Source organism: Ornithorhynchus anatinus, chromosome X1, assembly GCF_004115215.2.
Source record: "Ornithorhynchus anatinus isolate Pmale09 chromosome X1, mOrnAna1.pri.v4, whole genome shotgun sequence".
Lineage (NCBI taxonomy): Eukaryota > Metazoa > Chordata > Mammalia > Monotremata > Ornithorhynchidae > Ornithorhynchus > Ornithorhynchus anatinus.
The window spans coordinates 111,059,078-111,080,221 of NC_041749.1; the positions used below are offsets into that span (position 1 = coordinate 111,059,078).

Genomic DNA, 21,144 nt, shown 5'->3' on the forward strand with positions numbered 1-21,144 from the left:
CTGAGGCTACTGGTTCCTCACAGACCCTGAGACGTGCCTAGGACCCCCGGGGGCCAATCTTGGGTGCTTCTCCCTACTTCCTTAGAGCTGTCACACAACTCAGCTGGCACAGCCAGGACACCTGATGGCTGAGGCTTTTCCATAGTACAGCTGATAGGACTCGTGCGTACAGCTGAAGTGGACTGCTGGCAGGGTCCCTGGGTAGAGTTGGCTACCTTACTGCTACAGGCTCTCATAATATCCTGGCTAGACTACTGTGTCAGCTTTCTCTCTGATCTCCCTTCTTCCTCTCTCGCCCCACTCCAGTCTATTCTTCACTCTGCTGCCTGGCTCATCTTCCTGCAGAAACGCTCTAGGCATGTCACTCCCCTTCTTAAAAACCTCCAGTGGTTGCCTATCAACCTCCGCACAAAACAAAACCTTCTCACTCTAGACTTCAAGGCTCTCCATCACCTTGCCCCTTCCTACCTCTCCTCCCTTCTCTCTTTCTACTGCCCACCCTGCACGCTCCATTCCTCTGCCGCCCACCTCCTCACCGTCCCTCAGTCTCGCCTATCCCGCCGTCGACCCCTGGGCCACGTCCTCCCGCGGTCCTGGAATGCCCTCCCTCCTCACCTCCGACAATCTAATTCTCTTCCCCTCTTCAAATCCCTACTTAAAGCTCACCTCCTCCAAGAGGCCTTCCCAGACTGAGCTCCCCCCTTTTTCCCTCTGCTCCCTCTACCCCCCCTTCACCTCTCCGCAGCTAAACCCTCTTCTCCCCCCTTTCCCTCTGCTCCTCCCCCTCTCCCATCCCATCCCCTCAGCTCTGTACTCATCTGCTCAACTGTATATATTGTCATCACCCTATTTATTTTGTTTAATGAGATGTACATCACCCTGATTCTATTTATTTGTCATTGTTTTAATGAGATGTTCTTCCCCTTGACTCTATTTATTGCCATTGTTCTTGTCTGCCTGTCTCCCCCGATTAGACTGTAAGCCCGTCAAAGGGCAGGGACTGTCTCTGTTGCTGATTTGTACATTCCAAGCGCTTAGTACAGTGCTCTGCACATAGTAAGCACTCAATAAATACTATTGAATGAATAGAGTTGACAGCCTCTATTGGCACAGGGAAAGAGGGACCCCCTCCAGCCCCCCAACCTCAGCACCCTTCCATTCCTTAACAGTGGGGGAGGAACTTGTGTTTTGGGCAGAGTGGAGACCCTAACCCCTGTGTTCTCTGGATGTGATCCCCCCCCATCCTACTCCTTTTCCTCCCAGGACTGTGTCAGACCGCAGGGTAGTGTGATCTCAGGGATATGAGACAGGAGGTGGCAGAGCAGAAGTTCTCAGGACCGAGAGGCTCTCAGGAGGTCACGATGACCTGCCAACTGCAGCTAACTGGGAGCAACCTGGGATTGTCCTGGATCTGTAAGAGGATACAGAGAACATCAGTACTTCAGTGAGCATGAGAGCAGGAAAACTTCCCAGAGACTCCTTCTGACTTCCTCAGGGGAAGGAGGAATAGAGGGCCGTGGGCAGAGCCTCCAATTATTACGGATGGATTCCCCCAAGCACCAGAAGCCCTCCTTGGGTGGGCACAATAACTAGTGCAGGGCCAGAGGATCTGGGTCCACTGGGTGGGGGGTGAGGTCTAACACTTAAGAGAGGGGAGCTGGAAGTCAGGATGCCTGGGTTCCTTCCATGGCTAAACCCCCCCATTTTGGTCAACCCTAGTCTCCTGCTGCCTCCCCTGTGCTTCTGTTTCCCCTCTGTGACACTTGATCATGCCCCCGCGAATCACCGACTCAAACGTGTATCCCTGCAGCCTCTTTATTGGATGGAACCTGATCCTGTTCCCGGTTGAGTTTCCAAGGGTCGGGAGACAAGCTCCCTTGCACAGGCACAGGTTGGGACAGTCGGGCTATGAGTGACCCTTGGGGGATTTCTTCTCCACCTCCTGGAACAGAAAAAGCCATAGGGAAAGAGAATTGATTCAGTGATGAAGCATCTAGGCTCCCTGCCCCATGCATCTAGATGCATCTCTGAGCTGTGAGTAATAACGATAACAGTAATAATAATAATAGTAATGATAACTGTGGTATTTGTTAGGCGCTTACTATGCGCCAGGCACTGGATTAAGCACTGGGATAGATAGAAGGAAATCGGGTTGGACACAGTGCTGGTCCCCATGGGGCTCAGAGTCTTCACCCCCATTTTACAGATGAGGTAACTGAGGCATAGAGGAAGTGCCCGAGGTCACACAGCAGACAAGTTGCAGAGCTGGGATTAGAACCCAGGAGCTTGGACTCCCAGGCTCTCTGGGTGGTGGTAATCTGAGGGGGCAGGAAGAGATGCTGGAAACAAGATCAAAACTTGGGATCGGCAGAGAGGAAAATGGGAGGGAACGAAGCAGTGCTGGGGGTGGGAGGAGTCGAGGAAAGATATGTGGGAAGGAAGACCCCAGGGTGAGGGAGTGATGGGTTGAAGAGTAAGAGAAGAAAGAGAGGGGTCAGATAAAGGTGAGCATACTGAAGGGAAAGAGAATGTGTTTTGGCCGGGATGGGAATAGGGGATTGGGGCAAAGCCCCAGGGACAGAGGCAGAGCCCAGAAAGGGAGAAGAGAAGATAACAAGGAGAAGGAAGAGAAGAGCAGCAGTCTGGCTCACCTTGAAATGGGGCCAGGAGCGAATGTGCTGGTAGAGGGCTTCCCCGGGGCAATCTGTGGCCACGACCTGCCGGTGCCCATGCATGATATAGTCGGGGTGTAGGTAGCCGGCCCGCAGGGCACAGTGAGGGAGGGCATCGCGCACCATATGCAGGGCCCGGGCATCAGGCAGCATTGCTGTGTAGTTGCCGATGAAGGACACACCAAAGCCCTTGGAGTTCACACCTCGAGTGTGAGCCCCAACCCAGTGCCAGCCTCGACCTTCATACACATAGCCGTCTGAGCCCACCACGAAACTGGGAGAGAGAGAGGGATGAGGTGAGCATCTCCAAGGCTCCAAACTCCTTCACTGGCTTGCTTTCCCATCCCCTTTTATTATTATTATTATTATGGTATTTGTTAAGTGCTTACTATGTGCCAAGCACTGTTCTAAGCGCTGGGGTAGATACAAGGTAATCAGCTTGTCCCACGTGGGGCTCACACTCTTATCCCCATTTTCCAGATGAGGTAACTGAGGCCCAGAGAAGAGAAGTGACTTGACCAAGGTCACACAGCAGACATGTGGCGGAGTCAGGATTAGAACCCAGGTCCTTCTGACTCCCAGACCCGTGCTCTATCCACTAAGCCACTATGCTTCTTCTTTGCTCCTTCTGCTGTCTCCTGCTTACTGACCCCCTCACAGTTCTCCCTGGCCTCAGATCCTCTCTGGTCCCAGCCCTCTCTGACCCCAGCTCCTCATAATTTTCCTCTCATCATTCTCTGTAGTCCCAGTCCTCTCTGGCCCTACGTCCTTTCCGCCCTTTTATGGCTCAGCCCTCTTCCTCAGCCCTGTCCCTCACCTGTAGCCAATGTCATCCCAGCCACGGTCATCCTGGTGAAAGGTCTGCATGCCACGCATGTTGAGCGTGCACTGGTGGAAGGTGGTGCACGGCTGATGGGGTATGTAGGTGTGGTGGATGTACATGAAGCCCAGGGGCAGGCGCAGGGGCACCGGGCTCCCCCGGTAAGGAGCTGCCTGCCAGCGGCAGCGGGGCAAGATGGCCGGGCACTCTGTTGGGGAGATGAGACCTCGGGGTCAGAAGAGGATTTGGGGAGAGGAAGGTGGCTGTTTCTGGGGCGGGCCGCAGGAACTAAGTAGGAACGGCCCCGAGTACGGTTGCTTCTGAGGTCTTTGGGGGCCACTGAGAATAACTCACACGGCTCCTCCTCCAAGCACTGAAATGTAGCTGTACTTGGGGGTGAGCAGCAGCGTCAAACCCCCCACCCCTCCATCACTCTCCCTAGTCCCAACAGGTCCCTAGCGCCAAGGGGCTTTGGAATCGACCGGGGGTTGGCCCAGGGTGGCTCCAGCAGCGGCTTATCAGGGTCCCGAAGGACAGCATCGTCTGGGGTGGTTTCTTGTGGTCACAGTGATAGCTGAACCTGGGGGAGAGGAGGGAGGGAGAGAAGGGCCGTTTAACAGGCCACTTACTCAGGAAGGACTCTGTGAACTCCTCGGCGGCCCGGGCAGCGACGTGGGCCAGCTCCGTGCGGGCTAGAGGGGCCAGCTGGGGGTGTGCAGGCTGCGTGGTCCCCAACATGAGCAGGGAAGCCCACACCTGGCCGGTCAACTCATCCTGGGAGATCAGGTCTGCCGCGTTCTGCCGCCGGAAGTTGCTCCGGAGGTCAGGGGTCCCAGCTACCCCTTGGACGGGAGTATCCCCTGGTCCCGTCCCGTAGTACTGGGACAGTAGAAGGTTCAGGGGTGGCCTGGGCTCCGGGGCCCGGCTCAGATAGTCCCCCAGCAGGGCCCCATCCAGAGCCCCATTGAGAAAGGCGACAGTCAGGGCCGAGGACCCGTTCCCCATCAAGGAGAAGGACTTCGGTTTAGATATGCGGTCCCAGCAGCCATCGGAGCCCAAGCCATCTGGGTCTGGGTTCCCCGGCACTGGGAGGAAGGCCAGACCCAGGGCTCGGGCCAGGGTCACTGCCAGCAGGTTGTCCACACTGGGAGGGGAATGAGCCCCGGTCCCTGGAGAGGTCGTACTGCCATCTGGGGGAAGGGAGGTAGGCTCTGGGGAAACATCACTGACATCTGGGAAGGCCTTGGGATTTGTGATGGAGAGGTTGGCTCCGGCTCCCAGGTGGTTGTCTCTGGCATCCAAGGGGGCAGCTCTGAGGTCCACGGGCAGGGCCACAGCTTTCCTGCCCCGTAGCCCAGCCTCCAGCCCAGCTAGCAGCGGTGCCACGGCCACGGTAGAGCCATCGGGTGCCAGTACCACCCCGTGCTCCAGCCCTGAGTCCACACTGTGCTGGGCCACGAGGGAGGCCAGCTCTCGCTGTACGGGGCTGAGAGGGTCGGGCTCGTCGGGTGGGGGGCTCTCCATCTCCAGGAGGAGCTGGAGGAAGGCATCCCTGGGGCTATTGGCAGCCAGTAGCCGTCCTGGAGCCGTGTGGTTGTGCGTGGGGGATCCCTGCTCCAGTTGGGCGAGGACCTGGATGATGGAATCCATGTGCAGGGGCAAGGAATCTGTGGAGGCAGAGCAGAAACAAAGGCTGGGGGGTTCAGCATTCACCCTCTGGACCTGCCCCTCCCTCCCCCCTCCAACAACCCACAAACCTTCACCTCCCCTCTTGGTCTCCCTTATTCAAACAGAACCCAGACATCTGGCTTCTACTTCCCTTTTTCCATTTCCTTTCTGCTTCAAAACCCAAGAGCCTCCTGATCGCGATCCTGTCCAATAAGACTCAGGGGTTCAGCCTCCAGTCCCCATGTCTCCTAGGTCTGATTCCCCTTCAAGAACTCAGCCCTCCCTGCTAAACTTCCCCACACTAAACTTCCCCACACCTCCAGCTTCATTCCTTCCCACTGACCCCCTGGGAACAGAACCTCAAGCAGCGTCTTGTCTCTTCTCTCCCTCTACTCTGGAGTACTGAGCTTCCCCCAGTTCCCCTTGGAGCCCGTTAGACCTGCTCTCTTCCTCAGGGCCTGACACCCCCAAGCCCATCTAGGGTGAAGGGACTCTTACCTGTGCTAGGATTCAGCCATAGCAGGAGACCAAGCAGCAGAGAGATCAAACCCCAGGGTGACATCATGAAGTACTACTGGTGGGGAGGTCTGAGAAGGCCAGATCTGGCCTGGTTTGAGTCGTTCCAACTAGGGGGTGGCAGAAAAGGCGGAGTTGAAAATCAATCCTTTGGAGGCCAAAGTCCTGGGGCGATGAGTGATTTGGGGAAAGTCCCCAGAAATCAAAACAAGATTGACCTTTGACCCCTCAGGGGCTTTGTCCTCGCTGGAAAGGGAATTGTTGAATTTGCACAAGCTCAGTGACCAGTGACCAGGCCCCTCATGTCGCTACTCCCTATCTCTCTTGAGCGTGGCATTGCCTCCCTCCCTCAATCAATCAATGAATCAGTGGTATCTATTCAGTGTTTGGTGTGCGCAGAGCACTGTACTAAGCACTTGGGAGAGTACGATATAACAGAGTTGGTAGGGGTGGTTTTTTATGGTATTTGTTAAGCGCTTCCTATGTCCCAGGAACTGTACTAAATGATGATGATGATGATGGTTTTTGTTGAAGCGTTTACTATATGCCAAGCGTTGTCCTAAACGTTGGGGGAGATACGAGGTAATCAGGTTGTCCTATGTGGGGCTCACGTCTTAATCCCCATTTTACAGATGAGGTAACTGAGGCATAGAGAAGTTAAGTGACTTGCCCAGGGTCACTCAGTAGACAAGTGGAGGAGCCAGGATTAGATCCCAGGTCCTTCTGACTCCTAGGCCTGAGGTCTATTCACGAGGTCATGCTGCTTCTCTATGTTCCCTGTCCATTAGGCCCTCACTAGAAGGGGAAACAGACATTAAAATAAACGATGGGTATGGACATAAGTGCTGTGGAACGGAGGAAGGGGCGAATAAAGGGGACAAATTCAAGTGCAAGGCAACACAGAAGGGAGCTGGAAGAGAGAAAATAAGGGCTCAGCCAGGGAAGGCCTCTTGGAGATGTACTTTTAATAAAGTCTTTGAAGGTGGGGAGAGTGATGGTCTGTCGGACATGAAGGGGCGGAGCAGGGAGGAAGGGACGGGGCCATGGGGAGAGCTGGGGGACTGCAGTTGGAAAAGTGAGGACCATCTGAGTCACTTCACTTGTCTGAGTCTCAGTTTTCTCATCTGTAAAATAGGGATCAACGCCTGTTTCCTCTCCTAATTTAGACTGTGAGCCCAAGGTGGGACAGGAACCGTATCTGACCTGATTATTTTGTATGGACCCGAGCACTCAGCACTGTGCTTGTCACAGAGTAAACACTTCATAAATATTATAATAATAACAAGATTAAAATGCTTCTGAAACTGACAGAGCTATTTATGTGTAAGCCAAATTTTGATCCTTTCATTCTGACACATTTTCAAACTAGCAACCAGGACATCTGGGGTCATTCGAGGATCATGGCAAGGAGAGTTTACTGTGGCATCTGGTAGGTTCAGCTCTCGAACCCTCCTTCAGCGACAACACTGACAACCAAATCGTTAGATTGAGGGAATTCTTTCCCATCTGCCTGCCTCCATCCAACCTTTGCTGGAAACCCAAAGGAGGGGCCTCCCGTCCAACTGTTCGGAAGTCCTGGTCTCCAGAAGAGCCCCTTGCACTCGGAGGGAGAACCTGAGGGTAAACTCAGCTCCAGAAGAACCCTGGGAGGATCTCAAAGTCCCAACTTCCAGATACAATTTCAGCCCTCCTAGATGATCTCCTTTGTTCCCCTGCCAACTGGGCACGCCAAGGGATGAGAAAGGGACAGAATGAGGGAAGGGGATAGACCTTCCAGAACACAGAGCAGAACTGAATGGGCTGTTTTCCTGGGGGACGATGCTGGCAGAATCACACAGGGAATTTGGGGGAAGAAGTTTGGGAATTGTGAGAATTTGAGAATTTGGGAGAAGTAGCGTGGCTTAGTGGACAGAGCATTGGGCTGGGAGTCAGGAGGACCTGAGTTCTAATCCTTGCCCCGCCATGTGTCTGTGTGACCTTGGGCAAGTCACTGTACTTCTCTGTGCCTCAGTTACCTCATCTGTAAAATGGGGATAGGCTGTGAGCCCCATATGGGACAGGAACTATGTCCAACCTGATTAGCTTGTGACTACCCCAGTGCTTAGTACAGGGCCTGGCACACAGTAAACGCTCAACAAATACCATAAAAAAAAAAAAAGCTCAGTGTGAAGGGTGGAGTCAGACAGCAAGCAGAGGCAGCCAGAAGGTGGAATCACAGCTTTCTAAGAGCTGCCAAAAGGGCACACCCTCTTCTCCCCACTCTACTTGCCACACATGGGCTCACTCCCTCCTCTCCTCATCTGTGCTACTGGTAGCTTTCTACTACCTTCCTGGGGACTGCACTTGTTCAGTACCAGAGCAAACTGGAAAGACAGGTTCTCCCCCTAGGGTTTGCGTGAGATGGAGAGGTCACCACAGACCAACTCCTCCCCTACCCTACAGGGCCTGCCCCTATGTGGGACCCGGGAAGGGAGGGTGTGTGGGGGCGGCGGGGCTGGTGGTGGGCAGGGGGGTGGGAGGAAGGGGGTTGGGGAAGGTGGGAGAGTGAGGCCAGACCACAGTCTTTCTCTACTGTACAGACAAGGGAAACTGAGGCCTCGGGAGAGAAAGAGTCCTAGGGTCACCTGAGGTCACCTAGCATATTGGAACTAGGGATAGAGTCCAGCAGTCTTCCTCCTTAAGTTTACCAGGGCAGGATATCAAGCGACTGATTTTCCCCCCACCACAGCAAAGATGATTCCATAGCCAGAGGCTCCTTGTCCAGCTCAGGCAAAAAATGGGGTGGGGAGCATTGCCCTAGGAAGGGATTTCTTCAGGACACAAAGCCGTCTTCTCTCTCTTCATCCCTGTTTTCTTCTTCTCCAGCAGCAATTCCTGGAGTGATGTACCAATTCTCACCCCACTGACCTCAGCAGATTCTCAAGATAAAAGGAAAACCGCCAGCCATGATGAGGAATCACCCTATGAGGCAGCACAGGCCTGGGAAAGGGTTGAGACCTTCCAAACCCCAGGGCCTGCTCCCATCATTCCATCTCTCTCTCTCCCTGGACAGGGGACAGAACCAGGAGTCCCACCCCCCGAGGTTTGGTTCTTAGCTTCCTTTTGGCCCCTTTGGACCCAAGGGAGATGGATCCTGGGCAAAGGGGGATGCTAAGGCACAGACTGATCCTAGAGCTCAGCTCTGAGCTAGGGAGAATAGGGGAACTCACCTGTGACAGAGTGGCGAGCCGGGTCCCTCCTTCCCCAGGCTTCAGAGGCTGAGTGCCCGCCGCTCCCTGCCAACCCTTTATCCGCAGCACCAGGCGGAGTAACAGGCTGGGGGGGGAGGGGGGTGCGGGCGGGAGGAGAGAGGGAAGGAGAGAGGAAGGCGTCACAGTCAGGTTGGGATTCCCCTGTGTTGCCCAAAGGGATTAAGCATCTGAGTTAGTGTGGGGCTGGGAGTCGCCTGAGGCAAACTGGGGAGGGGGTGGAGGGAGGGGTGGGGCTCTAGTTCCCTGATTGCACTAGAGACTAGAATTAGGGGCCCTAGAAGCTGGAGGGACTCAGGTATCTTCAGTCAATTGTGGAAGAGAAGGCTCTCATCCTCCCACCTGGCCCCACAGGAGAAGAGAAGATCCTTCAGTTTAGAGGCATTCCGTGGTAATCGGTAATAATAATAATAATAATGATAATAATGGTGTTTGTTAAGCGCTTACTATGTGTCAAATACTGTACTAAGCCCTGGGATAGATATAAGTTAATCAGATCCCACATGGAGCTCACAGTCCGAGTAGGAGGGAGAACAGGAATTGAATCCTCATTTTGCAGATGAGGGAACTTGAGGCACCGAGAAGTTAAATGACTTGCCCAAGGTCACACAGCAGACAAGTTGCAGAGATGAGATCAGAACCCAGGTTCTCTGACTCCCAGGCCTGTGCTCTTTCCACTAGGCCTCACTGCTTCTCAATCAGTATTTAGAGTAATAGTATTTACTGAATGTCTACTGTCGGTGAAGCTCCATACTAGACTCTGGGAACATACAAAAAAGTAAAAGAGGTGATCCCTGCTCTTGAGGAGGGATCTAATGAGGTGGGTGTGCGGAAGACATAAATTACAGATATACCATGGTTATAAGTAAGAGAATAGAAATAAATAATAGACACGAGTGAATAACTATTGCCATTGTCTATTTATTGCCATTGTTCTTGTCTGTCTGTCTCTCCCCTGATTAGACTGTAAGCCCATCATAGGGCAGGGACTGTCTCTATCTGTTACCGATTTGTACATTCCAAGGGCTTAGTACAGTGCTCTGCACATAGTAAGCGCCCAATAAATACTATTGAATGAATGAATGAACTAATTAAATAAATAAATCTCCAGGTGTTGAAGTGGCTAATGGTCTTTTACCTCCCCACCCTATTTCCCTCCCTACTACCACTCTGGCACTTCCGTGCCACCTAAACACCTGTGTACCTACCCATCCACCCCACTCCCATTCTCAACCCCGCCCACAGCATTTACATAGAGAGCTTTAAATCTGTTGCTTCCCCCTATCTGAAATTTTTTTTTCACATCTGTCTTCCCCACTAGATTGCAGGATCCCAGAAGGCAGAGATCATGTCTACTAATTCTCTTGTATTCTCCCAAGTGCTTAATACAGCGCTCTGCACAGGGTAGACAATAAATATTATAGATTGATCGATGACCAGGAAGTTGGGAGGATTAATCAGGGAAAACCTACTGGAAGAAGTGACTTTTGAAGTGGGATGAAAGAGGGGAGGGTTGGATGAGGTTTGGTGAAGTTCCCCTGGCCAGGGGAAAGGTGTGAGCAGTGGGTCAAAGGCTAGTGAGTGGAAAGCGAGATTCAGTTAGAAGCTCTGCTTGGGAGGAGCAGAGAACACAATCTGGATGTAGTGGAAGAAGAGAGCAGACAGATAAGAGAGAAACAGCTAATGAAATTTTTGAAGCCAGTAGGCAAGGAGTTTATTCTTTTATTTGAAAATTGAGAAGTTTCATGCGAGTAGTTGAGGTGGGAAGTGATGGGAGAATATATTAAGGAGGTTAGCTAAAGATAGAGAAGGGGCAAATCTTTGAGGAATAACTAGCAGGAGTCTTGGGTCTGTCAGGGGCTAGGGAGAATCCTCGTGGCTGAGGGGCTGGGGGGAAAAAGCTGGGTGTGAAGTTGGTAAGGTCCGGCCAGGGCCACCCTCTGCCTCTATAAGGTTCTTTGCCGATGGTAGGTAAGAATTCCCTTCACTGGCCATGGCAGCCCAGGAGAACAGAGGGGTCGCTGGGGGAAAGTGGCTGTTATGACAGGAGTGTTGTGTCTGAGGACCCTGTGACTTGGAGAATGTCACTATGGCCATAAGCACTGTTATTTTTTAATTTTAATTTTTTAATGGTATTTGTTAAGGGATTACTATGTGCCAGGAACTAATGAGGTTGAACACAGTCCATGTCCCACATGAGGCTCAGAGTCTTCATCTCCATTTTACAGATGAGGTAACTGAGGCTCAGAGAAGTGAAGTGACTTGTCCAAGGTCACACAGCAGACAAGTGGAGGAACCAGGATTAAAACCCAGGTCCTTCTGTCTTTCAAGCCCATGCTCTATCCATTAGACCCTGCTGCTTCTCACCCACCTTTCCCCTGGTGGGTGACTCCTTGAGTCTGGATAGGGTATTTGCCTGTAGAAGTGAAACCGAAGAGGTGAATTCTAAAGGCGAATTTCTGGTTCTGATTCTGATTATTAATAGCCAGCTGTTCATTGCATTGTGTGTGGCAGGAAAAGGAAAGGGAACAGGCAAAGCCGAGGGAAGACAGAGTGCTGAGTCACCCATCGAGGTTATGACTCTGGGGAATATGTTTAGGAACTGCAAGGAATAAACAAAATAGGGGAAAAAACCTGGTGACATCATTCTCTTCCGGGGCACCTCTCAGGTTCATGATCCTGGCAGTCCTTTCGTTTCCACCCTTTGCTCTGAGGCCAGGGTTGGATGCTTCCAGAGGGCACTGGGGCATCTGCCTAGAAACCCATGGAGTAATCTGCACCTTTCCAGGGTGGGGATGGAAAAGAAAGAGAGAGAGTATGTAGCATCAAAGACCAACTGATGCTTCGCCTCTTTCTTGTCCCAAATCCCACCTTAAAAGAGAATCAGAGTGTCTACAGAAGCCGCACCTTGAATGTTCTGCTTACTGGCCTGGCACTATGGGAATCTGCCTGGCATGCTAAAGGGAGGCAATTCTCCTCACCTAGGGTGAGAAAAGTGATTTTATGTAGTAGAGGAGGGCAAGTCCAGACATTTATGCTTTATGGTCTTCCAGATGTCACACATTTAAAGCCTTTCCCTCCACCCAGTCAATCAATCATTCAATCATATTTATTGAGTGCTTACTGTGTATTATTGTATTATTTATATTAATATCTATCTCCCCTTCTAGAATGTAAACTTGTGGTGGACAGGGAACATGTCTCCAACTCTGTTGTACTCTCCCATGCGCTTAGGACAGGGAGCTGCATATAGTAAGCACTCAAAAAATATCACTGATTAATTGATTGGTATATGTATAAGGGCTGAGAATGGGTGTAAATGCTTATGTGCTAAGGGGGCTGTTGGGATTGATAGGATCGGGGGAGGTGGGAATTCATCCAAGAAGACTTCCTGGAAGAGGTGGGCTTGCAGGAGGCTTTGAAGATGGGGAGAACTGTGGTCTGGTTTTGAAGGGGGAGGAAGTTCCAGGCAGGGTCAATGGCGCGAGCAAGGGGTCACACCTCAGCCACAACTTAAAGGTTTTCATCAGCTGGAGGAAATTGGAGATGATTTCTTCTAAATGGCATCTAGGCCTGAGTTTTGAAACTGGGGACTTTTGAATATTTCAGAGAAAAAAATGACCTCACTGTCACTTAGCAAGGTGAAAAGAATGCAATGTCGGGTGAACTGATGAAATGGATGGTTCATCATCATCATTATCCTCATCAATGAATATTGAACACTCACAGAGTGTGTGTGATACTGTTCTGGTTGCTCAGAGGTATGAACAAAAGTAACATTTTAATGATGTGACTGAGCCATGGTAACTGTCAGAAAATAGCCCAGCAAGAAGACCAAGTAGGTAGGCAGAAATCAGAAACAGTGGCATTTTTATGAGCAAAGGTACTCGGAAGACCACAGAACAAAAGTCAGAATAGCAAATTATTTTAAAACTGGCAACACAGCAAACCATCTATGCTATGTGGAAAAGTGTCCAGAGGTCCAACTTTACTGATATACCTGTATTGTGTCAGCAGCATTCACCTTGGAGCACAGGCCTGGGAGTCAGAAGAAGCTGGGTTCTAGTCCCGGCTCAGCCAGTCATCTGCTACGTGACCTTGGGCAAATCATTTCACTTCTCTGTGCCTCCATTACCTCTACTGTAAAATGGAGATTGAGAATGTGAGCCCCGCCTGGGACAGGGACTGTGTTCCACCCGATTTGCTTGTATCCACCCCAGCACTTAGTACGGTGCCTGGCACATAGGAAGTGCTTAACAAATATGACAATTATTATTAAATACCAATTATTATCTTGGAATGTTAAAGACATCAGTATGACCATTGAAACCTGAATAAGGGTAATAATCTGCAGCTTCCCACCTAATGCATCCCCTAACTCTAATTGGCTTTTGAAAGCAGATGGTCTACTAGGCAGATGGTGTGTGTGTGCGCGTGTATGTATGTGCATTCATTCATTCATTCAATAGTATTTATTGAGCGCTTACTGTGTACATTCTAAGCGCTTGGAATGTACAATTGGGCAACAGATAGAGACAATCCCTGCCCAACAACAGCATATGTGTGTGTGAATGTGTGCATAAAGTCCTCATGTTCTCAGTGTGTACCTCATTTGGGTTGGTCCTGGTGGAGCTGTTTGACTGATGGACCGGGAGAAGGCCAGAGTGAGACAAACAGCCAGGACTGAATCAGCCTTGGGGTTCCGCTTCGGTCTACAGTGGATGTAGGGATCTGGCCCAGTGTTCAGGATCATTCATTCAGTCATTCAATCGTATTTATTGAGCACTTATTGTGTGCAGAGCGCTATACTAAGTGCTAGGGAGAGTGCGATACAACAGTAAACGGACACATTCCCTGCCCACAACGAGCTGTATTACCTATTACCGGGTACAGCACGCTGTACTAGAAGAAGGATGAAACAGAATCCTTGCCCATGAGGAGCTTACAGTCAAATAGGGGAAAAAAGTGGACATACATGGACCAGTTTAGAGTGAGACTAGATTAAATGGTAAACACAAGTTAATCAATTAGTCACAGGCCCAGCACTGAGTCATTTCCTCATTTGAGAAACCCGGGGGAAATCAGAATAGCCCCTTTAGGGCAGGCAGGGTTGGGAGGGCTGGCTGGGTTGGGGGGCCGGGGAGGGAGTCTGGTCTGGTGTGGTCTATGAAACCCTTCTCCCCCATCAGGGCCACCTTGGCCTCACCCTAGAATAGACTTGAAAATCCGGATTGTCTACAGGGCTACCCCAGCCTCCTTAGGTCTCAGTCCATAAATCCAAGAGAAAAGGACTAGAAAAGGAGTCAGGAGATTTGTATTGTGGGCTTGGCCACTGATTCATGGCCTAGACTTTAGGCACAGCACTTCACCTGCACTGTCCTTATTTCAAGGGAATGACGCAGGGATCAACAGATTTGGTGTTCGGGTTTGTAATTTGTCTTGAGTTCCTGGAAAAGAGAAGCCATAAAAATACAACGGATTACCGTTATTATTACCATTGCTATTATTAAGGTCATTTCTGGGACACGTGACCAGCAATCTTTCAACCCCGAAGGCAACTAGATTCTCTGAAATGTCAGACTTGAGAAAATTGGACACAGCTTCTCCGCCCAAGAGAACAATGCAGCTAGATTGTTATCCTACCTCCTCTTCAGTCTGGCCCTGCGTTCCCTATCAGTTTCTAAAACCTGTTCAGCACCGTAATGGTTCTCAAGCTGAATTCTGAGCCAGAAGCTTAAAGGTGGTTACCCAATGAGTGAGCTTTGCTCTCCTGTTCTTTTCAAATTCAGCCTTTATCTATGTAACTCGAAAATCTTGCTGACACGATGTGGGGCGGCCCACTACTTCCCTTCATACACCGAGAGGACGGAAACTGAAATGAGTAACTGCCCGCGGCTATGCCTTCCTGCCTCCTTTTCTGGTCTGTTGCCCTCTCACTACTAGTTTTGAAAAGAGTCACTGATCCTCTGTGTCTCTGGCGTACACTGGGGTGCCCGAATTCCAAACGGAGGTTGTTGGTGATGTTGTTCCTGTGAGTACGAATGAGGCTGCAGAGACGCTGCTGAATGACTCAGAGTCTCTCGTTAGTGGCTGTGGCCACAACTTATAGGGCAAGGACTTTGCCTCTGATGCTAATGAAATGAAGGTGGCGAGAAGATGGTCCCTCATCCAAACCCCACCTGACAGCCACCCGGCCCCCAGACTTCCATAAATAGATAACCCCAGTGAGCAAACAGTACCTGGAACCACACAAACAGCTTTTCAAAAACAGTCCTAGGCTGTCGGCTCATTGTGGGCAGAGTCTACTGACTCTGTTGTACTCTCCCAAGTGCTTAATACAGTGCTCGGCACACAGTAATCGCTCCGTAAATGCCATTGATCGATAGATAGAAATCAAGGGTTGGATTTCGAATGCTTAGCACCCCGTAGGTGCTGAGTTTGCGGAAGGCAGTGTTGCAAATTGATGTGCTCACAGATAGGTGTTTTCATTTATCTTTTTAACAATAATAATGGGCAACAGCACATTTTTGCTCAAAGGGGAAGCGGTGCAGGTTGGAAGATTGAGCCCTAGTTGCCTGGGTGAGATGATAATAATACCTGCTCTGACCTATTTCACAGAGGTGTGAGGCTAAATTAGGTAATACGTGTGAAAGTACTTTGAGCTCTTTGGAGGAAAGGTGTGCTATAAATTCAATAAACCATATTATTACTATAATTATTATATGACTATTATTATTCATAATTGGTGTTTCCACCCCACAACTCTGAAGGCTGCTGTATGATGGTGTGGTCAGTTTTTTTTTGTTTTTTTTTTACCATGCCTGTACCACAACCTCTAGCCACACTGCTTCCAATTGCATCTCGGTGTGTCATGTCACAGTTCCATCTATTAGGTTCCACCTTGCTTGTGGTTGCCCTCCTTTAGCTTCACAAACAAGGCTGATGTCCTGGTCCTGGCCAGCCGCCACCCATGAGTCACTCTGCTCCCCGGATAGCTCTCTGGGGACGATGATGGCCTGGGGTCCAGGATGAGTTAGGTAATTGATGCCCATTTACCTGTTTTGATATCCGTCTCCCCCCTTCTAGACTGCAATCCCGGTGTGGGCAGGGATTGTCTCTCTTTATTGCTGAATTGAACTTTCCAAGTGCTTAGTACAGGGCTCTGCACACAGTAAGCACTCAATAAAGAATAAATAGAGAAGCAGCATGGCTCAGTGGAAAGAGTCCGGGCTTGGGAATCAGAGGTCATGGGTTCAAATCCCGGCTCTGCTACTTGTCTGCTGTGTGACTGTGGGCAAGTCACTTAACTTCTCTGTGCCTCAGTTCTCTCATCTGTAAAATGGGGATTAACTGTGAGCCTCATGTGGGACAACCTGATTACCCTGTATCTACCCCAGTGCTTAGAACAGTGCTCTGCACATAGTAAGTGCTTAACAAATACCAACATTATTATTATTATTATTATTAATAAATACGATTGAATGCACGAATGAATGAATAACGAATGCAAGCTTTATTTTCAACTCTGCCCTTGACAAATGGATTAATCAAACAATCAATGGCATTTACTGAACGCTTACTGTATGCAGGGCAATCAATCAATCATATTTATTGAGTGCTTACTGTGTGCAGGGCACTGTACTAATTATAATAATTGTGGTATTCGTTAAGCACTTACTACGTGCCACGCACTGTAAGGGAGGGATACAAGCAAATTGGGTTGTACACAGTCCCTATCCCACGTGGGGTTCACAGTCTCAATCCCCATTTTACAGATGAGGTAACTGAGGCCCAGAGAAATTAAGTGACTTGCACAAGGTCACACAGCAGACAAGTGTCAGAGCTGGGATTAGAACCCATGACCTCTGACTTCCAGCCCCTTGCTCTAGCCATTATGCCATGCTGCTCTTTAAGTGCTTGGGAGAGTACAACACAACAATATAACAGACACATTTCCTGCCCATAATGAGAGACAACAGTACTAAGTGCTTAGGAGAGTACAATACAACAGAGCTGGTAAACATGCTCCCTGCCCACAAGGAGCTTACAGTCTAGAGGAGGAAACAGACATTAAAATAAATTATGAATACGGACATAATTGCAGAGAGGCTGAGAGTGGGGAGAATATCAAGTGCTTAAATGGTACAGGTCCAAGTGTTGGGGGATGCAGAAGGGTGAGGGAGTAAGGGAACAGTGCTGGGCACACTGTTGTTGTCTTATGCTGTCGAGTTGTGCCCAACCCATAGCGACGCCATAGACACATCTCTCCCAGGACGCCCCAGCTCCATCTGCAATCGTTCTGGTAGTGGATCCAGAGAGTTTTCTTGGTAAAAATACAGAAGTGGTTTATCATTGCCTCCTTCGGCGGAGTAAACCTGAGTCTCCGCCCTCGACTCTCTCCCGTGTCGCTGCTGCCCAGCACGGGTGAGTTTTGACTTGTAGCAGATTGCCTTCCACTCGCTTGCCACTGGCCAAGCTAGGAATGGAATGGGTAGGCCTCTGCCTACTCTCTCCCTCCCATAGTCGAGACTGGGAGAGGGCTGGAAACTCTCCAGGTGCGACCCTGAGAGGTGACTGGGGTCATAGCACTTAACAAATACCGTTATCATTACTGTTAGTATTATTCTTAAATGAGGGCTTAGTCAGTGATTTTTGCATTTTGAATGCAATGATTTGCAAAGCCCCTACAAGGAACAGCACTACCAACTTCCCGATTGATTCTAAATTCAATTCCTCAAAACATTGTGAGAAAGGGTTACTTTCTCCCAGATCCACCTTCGCCACCCTGTGTTTTTTAACCCACTGAGCCGCCCTCCCTTAGTGCCTCCTCTAGGTGCCCTCTTGATGATGCACACAGTAAGCGCTCAATAAATACGATTGAATGAATGAAGGAATGAAGAAGGATAATAGTATTTGTGAAGTGTATCTGTGAAATGCATACAGGATAATCAGGACAGACAGTCTCTGTCCCACGTGAGGCTCACAGTCTAAGGGGTCTATGTCCTGATCCAGGACCTGGTACCCATTGTCTCCCTGAACTCCTGAGAGCCCCAACTGGGTATGTGGATGGAATCCATCTCTCTCTTTTTTAAATAGTATTTGTTAAATGCATACTCTGTGTTAGGCACTGAACTAAACCCTAGGGTAGATACAAGACCATCGGGTTGGACACAGACCCTGCCCCACAAAGGGCTCACAGTCAATCTCCATTTGACAGATGAGGCAAATGAGGCACAGAGAAGTTAAATGACTTGCACAGAATCACACAGCAGAGAAGTGGCAGAGCTGGGTTTAGAACCCAGGTCCTCTCACTCCCAGGCCTGTGCTCTTGCCACTAGGCCATGCTGCATCTCCACCTCAGAGCCCAATGCCAGGGTTTCAAGAACATGTTATCTACATGTTATCCATGTTATCCATGGTTATGAGAAGCAGTGTGGCTTAGGGGAAAGAGCCCGGGCTTGGGAGTCAGAGGTCATGGATTCTAATCCCGGCTCCACCACTTGTCAGCTGTGTGACTTTGGGCAAGTCACTTAACTTCTCTGTGCCTCAGTTACCTCATCTGTAAAATGGAGATTAAGACTGTGAGCCCCATGTGGGACAACCTGATAACCTTGTATCTCCACCAGTGCTTAGAATAGTGCTTGGCACATAGTAAGCACTCAACAAATACCATCATTATTATCATTACAGGGCACCTTTATCCTAGACTAAACGAAGAGTGTATTCCTCCTTTCCTTTCTCCCATCAGGCCCCACGTTCCACTCATTCCAACTATCCAGCCTTCTTTGGCCTATTTTGGAAGGGCACTGGCTTTCTTGGCTTCCCATCGATCTAATTTTAGGCATAGTAATGGGGGTAATAGTATTTATTAGGTGCCAGCTGAGGGCAAAACTGTGTGCTAGGAGCTGGGGAGAGAACAACAGAAACAAATGACACATTCCCTACTCGTAAAAAACTTGAACTCTAATGGGGGAGACAGACAAAATATTTACAAAAAGTAGGAGCAGTAGGAAAAACAAGCATCAGAAAGAGAGTTTATCGAAATATGCCAGGATAAGCTATCAGAATAAATCATCAAAAGTAATTGAATGTACATCTTTCATTTCCTCTCACTCCTGACCTTCCCCAGATCAACACTCTCCAGCTGCTGAGAACAGGTCTTGGAGTTTTTCATCAGGAAGGTCAAGAGCAGGGGCAAGGAGGTATTCAGAAGTAAATGGACCTATTTAACAAGGAAGAATGGCCTAGTACCAGGTTAGCGCCAAGCCCCAGCCCCCACCTCCTCCCCACCGCTCAAAGCCCTTTCCAGACACTTTTCTTCACCTTGACGACAGCCCCAAAGAACCGTCTAATTCCTCACAAGGGCAGTTGTCAAATAAAGGCGACAGGAGCCTAGACGCCTGCTGGAAAAAGCCATTTCTGATTATTCAACTCTGATTATCATTGCTTCCCATTGCTTCTCGGCCTTTTGGCTAAGATCAAGTGTAATATCTTGTACGTTTACTATGGCTTAGTGGTAAGAGCCCAGGCTTGGGAGTCAGAGGTCGTGGGTTCTAATCCCGACTCCACCAACTCCCACCCCCTCCCCCAACCTCCACCCTCACCACCCCCGCAAATGGCTAGTACAGTGTATCGCACTAAACGGGTGCTCGATAAATGTTACTACTACTAGAACGTTCCCCCAAGTTCTCTCTTCACTTGGGAAGGAGAATTGTGGCATTTACCGTAATAATAATAATAAATATTAATTAGAGGTTGTGGGTTCTAATTCTGACTCCACCACCTGTCTGCTGTGTGATCTTGGGCAAGTCACTTCACTTCTCTGTGCCTCAGTTCCCTCATCTTTAAAATGGGGATGGATTGAGACTGTGAGCCCCATGTGGGAGGGACTGTGCCCAACCTGATTGCCTTGTATCTACCCCAGCGATTAGAACAGTCCCTGGCACATAGTAAGCACTTAACAAATACCATCATTATTATTATTTTTATTATTCTCAGATGAGGAAACTGAGGAACAGAGAAGAGAGGTGATCTGCGCCCTTTACCACCGAGTTTAAAGCATTCAATCAGCTTGCCCCTTCCTATCTTACCTCGCTGATCTCCTATTACAACCCAGCCTGCGCACTTCTTTCCTCTAAAGCCAACCTACTCACTGTACCTCAGTCTCGTCTATCTCACCACCAACCCCATGCCCACATCCTCCCTCTGTCCTGGAACTCCCTCCCCCTCCATAAAAGACAGGCCACTACTCTTCCTACAGGCAAAGCCTTATTCAAATCTCATCTCCTCCAAGAGACCTTCCCTGACTCATCTCCCTTTTCCCCTACTTCTGCTCCCTTCTGCATCGCCTATGCACTTGAGAACTTTTGTACATAGCCATAATTTATTTTAATATCTAGCTCTCCCTCTGGACTGTAAGCGCCTTGAGGGCCGGGAACCCGTCTACCAATTGTTGTATTGTACTCTCCCAAGCACTAAATACAGTGCTCTACACAGTAATTGCTCAATAAATTCCAATGATTAATTGATTAAGTTTTTAATATAAACTGACAATATAAATAAACGTATCAAAATTATATAGTCATGTGATCAAATAGCAATTAAAATATATAACAGTATAAAAGATTTTTGACTTAGATGCAAGTAACTTTCAGTCTTATCTTTCATACCCTATTTGGCAAAAAGGCACCTTGTAACGTGGCTTCGTGAAAAGAGCACAGGCTTGGGAGTCAGAGGTCATGGGTTGTAATCCCGGCTCCACTGCTTATCAGCTGTGTGACCTTGGGCAAGTCACTTAACTTTTCTGTGCCTCAATTACCTCATCTAATAATAATAATAATAATAATGTTGGTATTTGTTAAGCGCTTACTATGTGCTGAGCACTGTTCTAAGCGCTGGGGTAGACACAGGGGAATCAGGTTGTCCCACGTGGGGCTCACAGTCTTAATCCCCATTTTACAGATGAGGTAACTGAGGCACCAAGAAGTTAAGTGACTTGCCCAAAGTCACACAGCTGACAAGTGGTAGAGCCGGGGTTCGAACCCATGACCTCTGACTCCAAAGCCCATGCTCTTTCCAGTGAGCCACGCTGCTTCTCTAATGGGCTCTCATCTGAGCCCTATGTGGGACAACCTGATTACCTTGTATCTACCCCAGTGCTTAGAACAGTGCTCGGCACATAGTAAGCGCTTAACAAACACCAACATTATTATTATTATTA

At 49.4% G+C, this 21,144-nt stretch overlaps 1 protein-coding gene and 1 non-coding gene across 2 annotated transcripts; both read right to left on the reverse strand.

Moving 5' to 3' along the window:
• Positions 1 to 1,797: 1,797 nt before the first annotated feature.
• Positions 1,798 to 5,785, reverse strand: PGLYRP2 (peptidoglycan recognition protein 2). Its single transcript, XM_007670196.2, has 5 exons — positions 5,659 to 5,785; positions 4,122 to 5,159; positions 3,490 to 3,700; positions 2,652 to 2,946; positions 1,798 to 1,942 (listed from the first exon to the last, which is right to left on the reverse strand). Exons 1-5 carry the CDS (start codon positions 5,723 to 5,725, stop codon positions 1,907 to 1,909), a joined length of 1,647 nt encoding a protein of 548 aa, XP_007668386.2. The 5' UTR covers positions 5,726 to 5,785; the 3' UTR covers positions 1,798 to 1,906.
• An 11,573-nt stretch (positions 5,786 to 17,358) lies between these two features.
• On the reverse strand, positions 17,359 to 17,497 carry LOC114806903. Its single transcript, XR_003754956.1, has one exon. It is a non-coding gene; the product is annotated as a small nucleolar RNA SNORA7 (small nucleolar RNA).
• Positions 17,498 to 21,144: the final 3,647 nt, after the last annotated feature.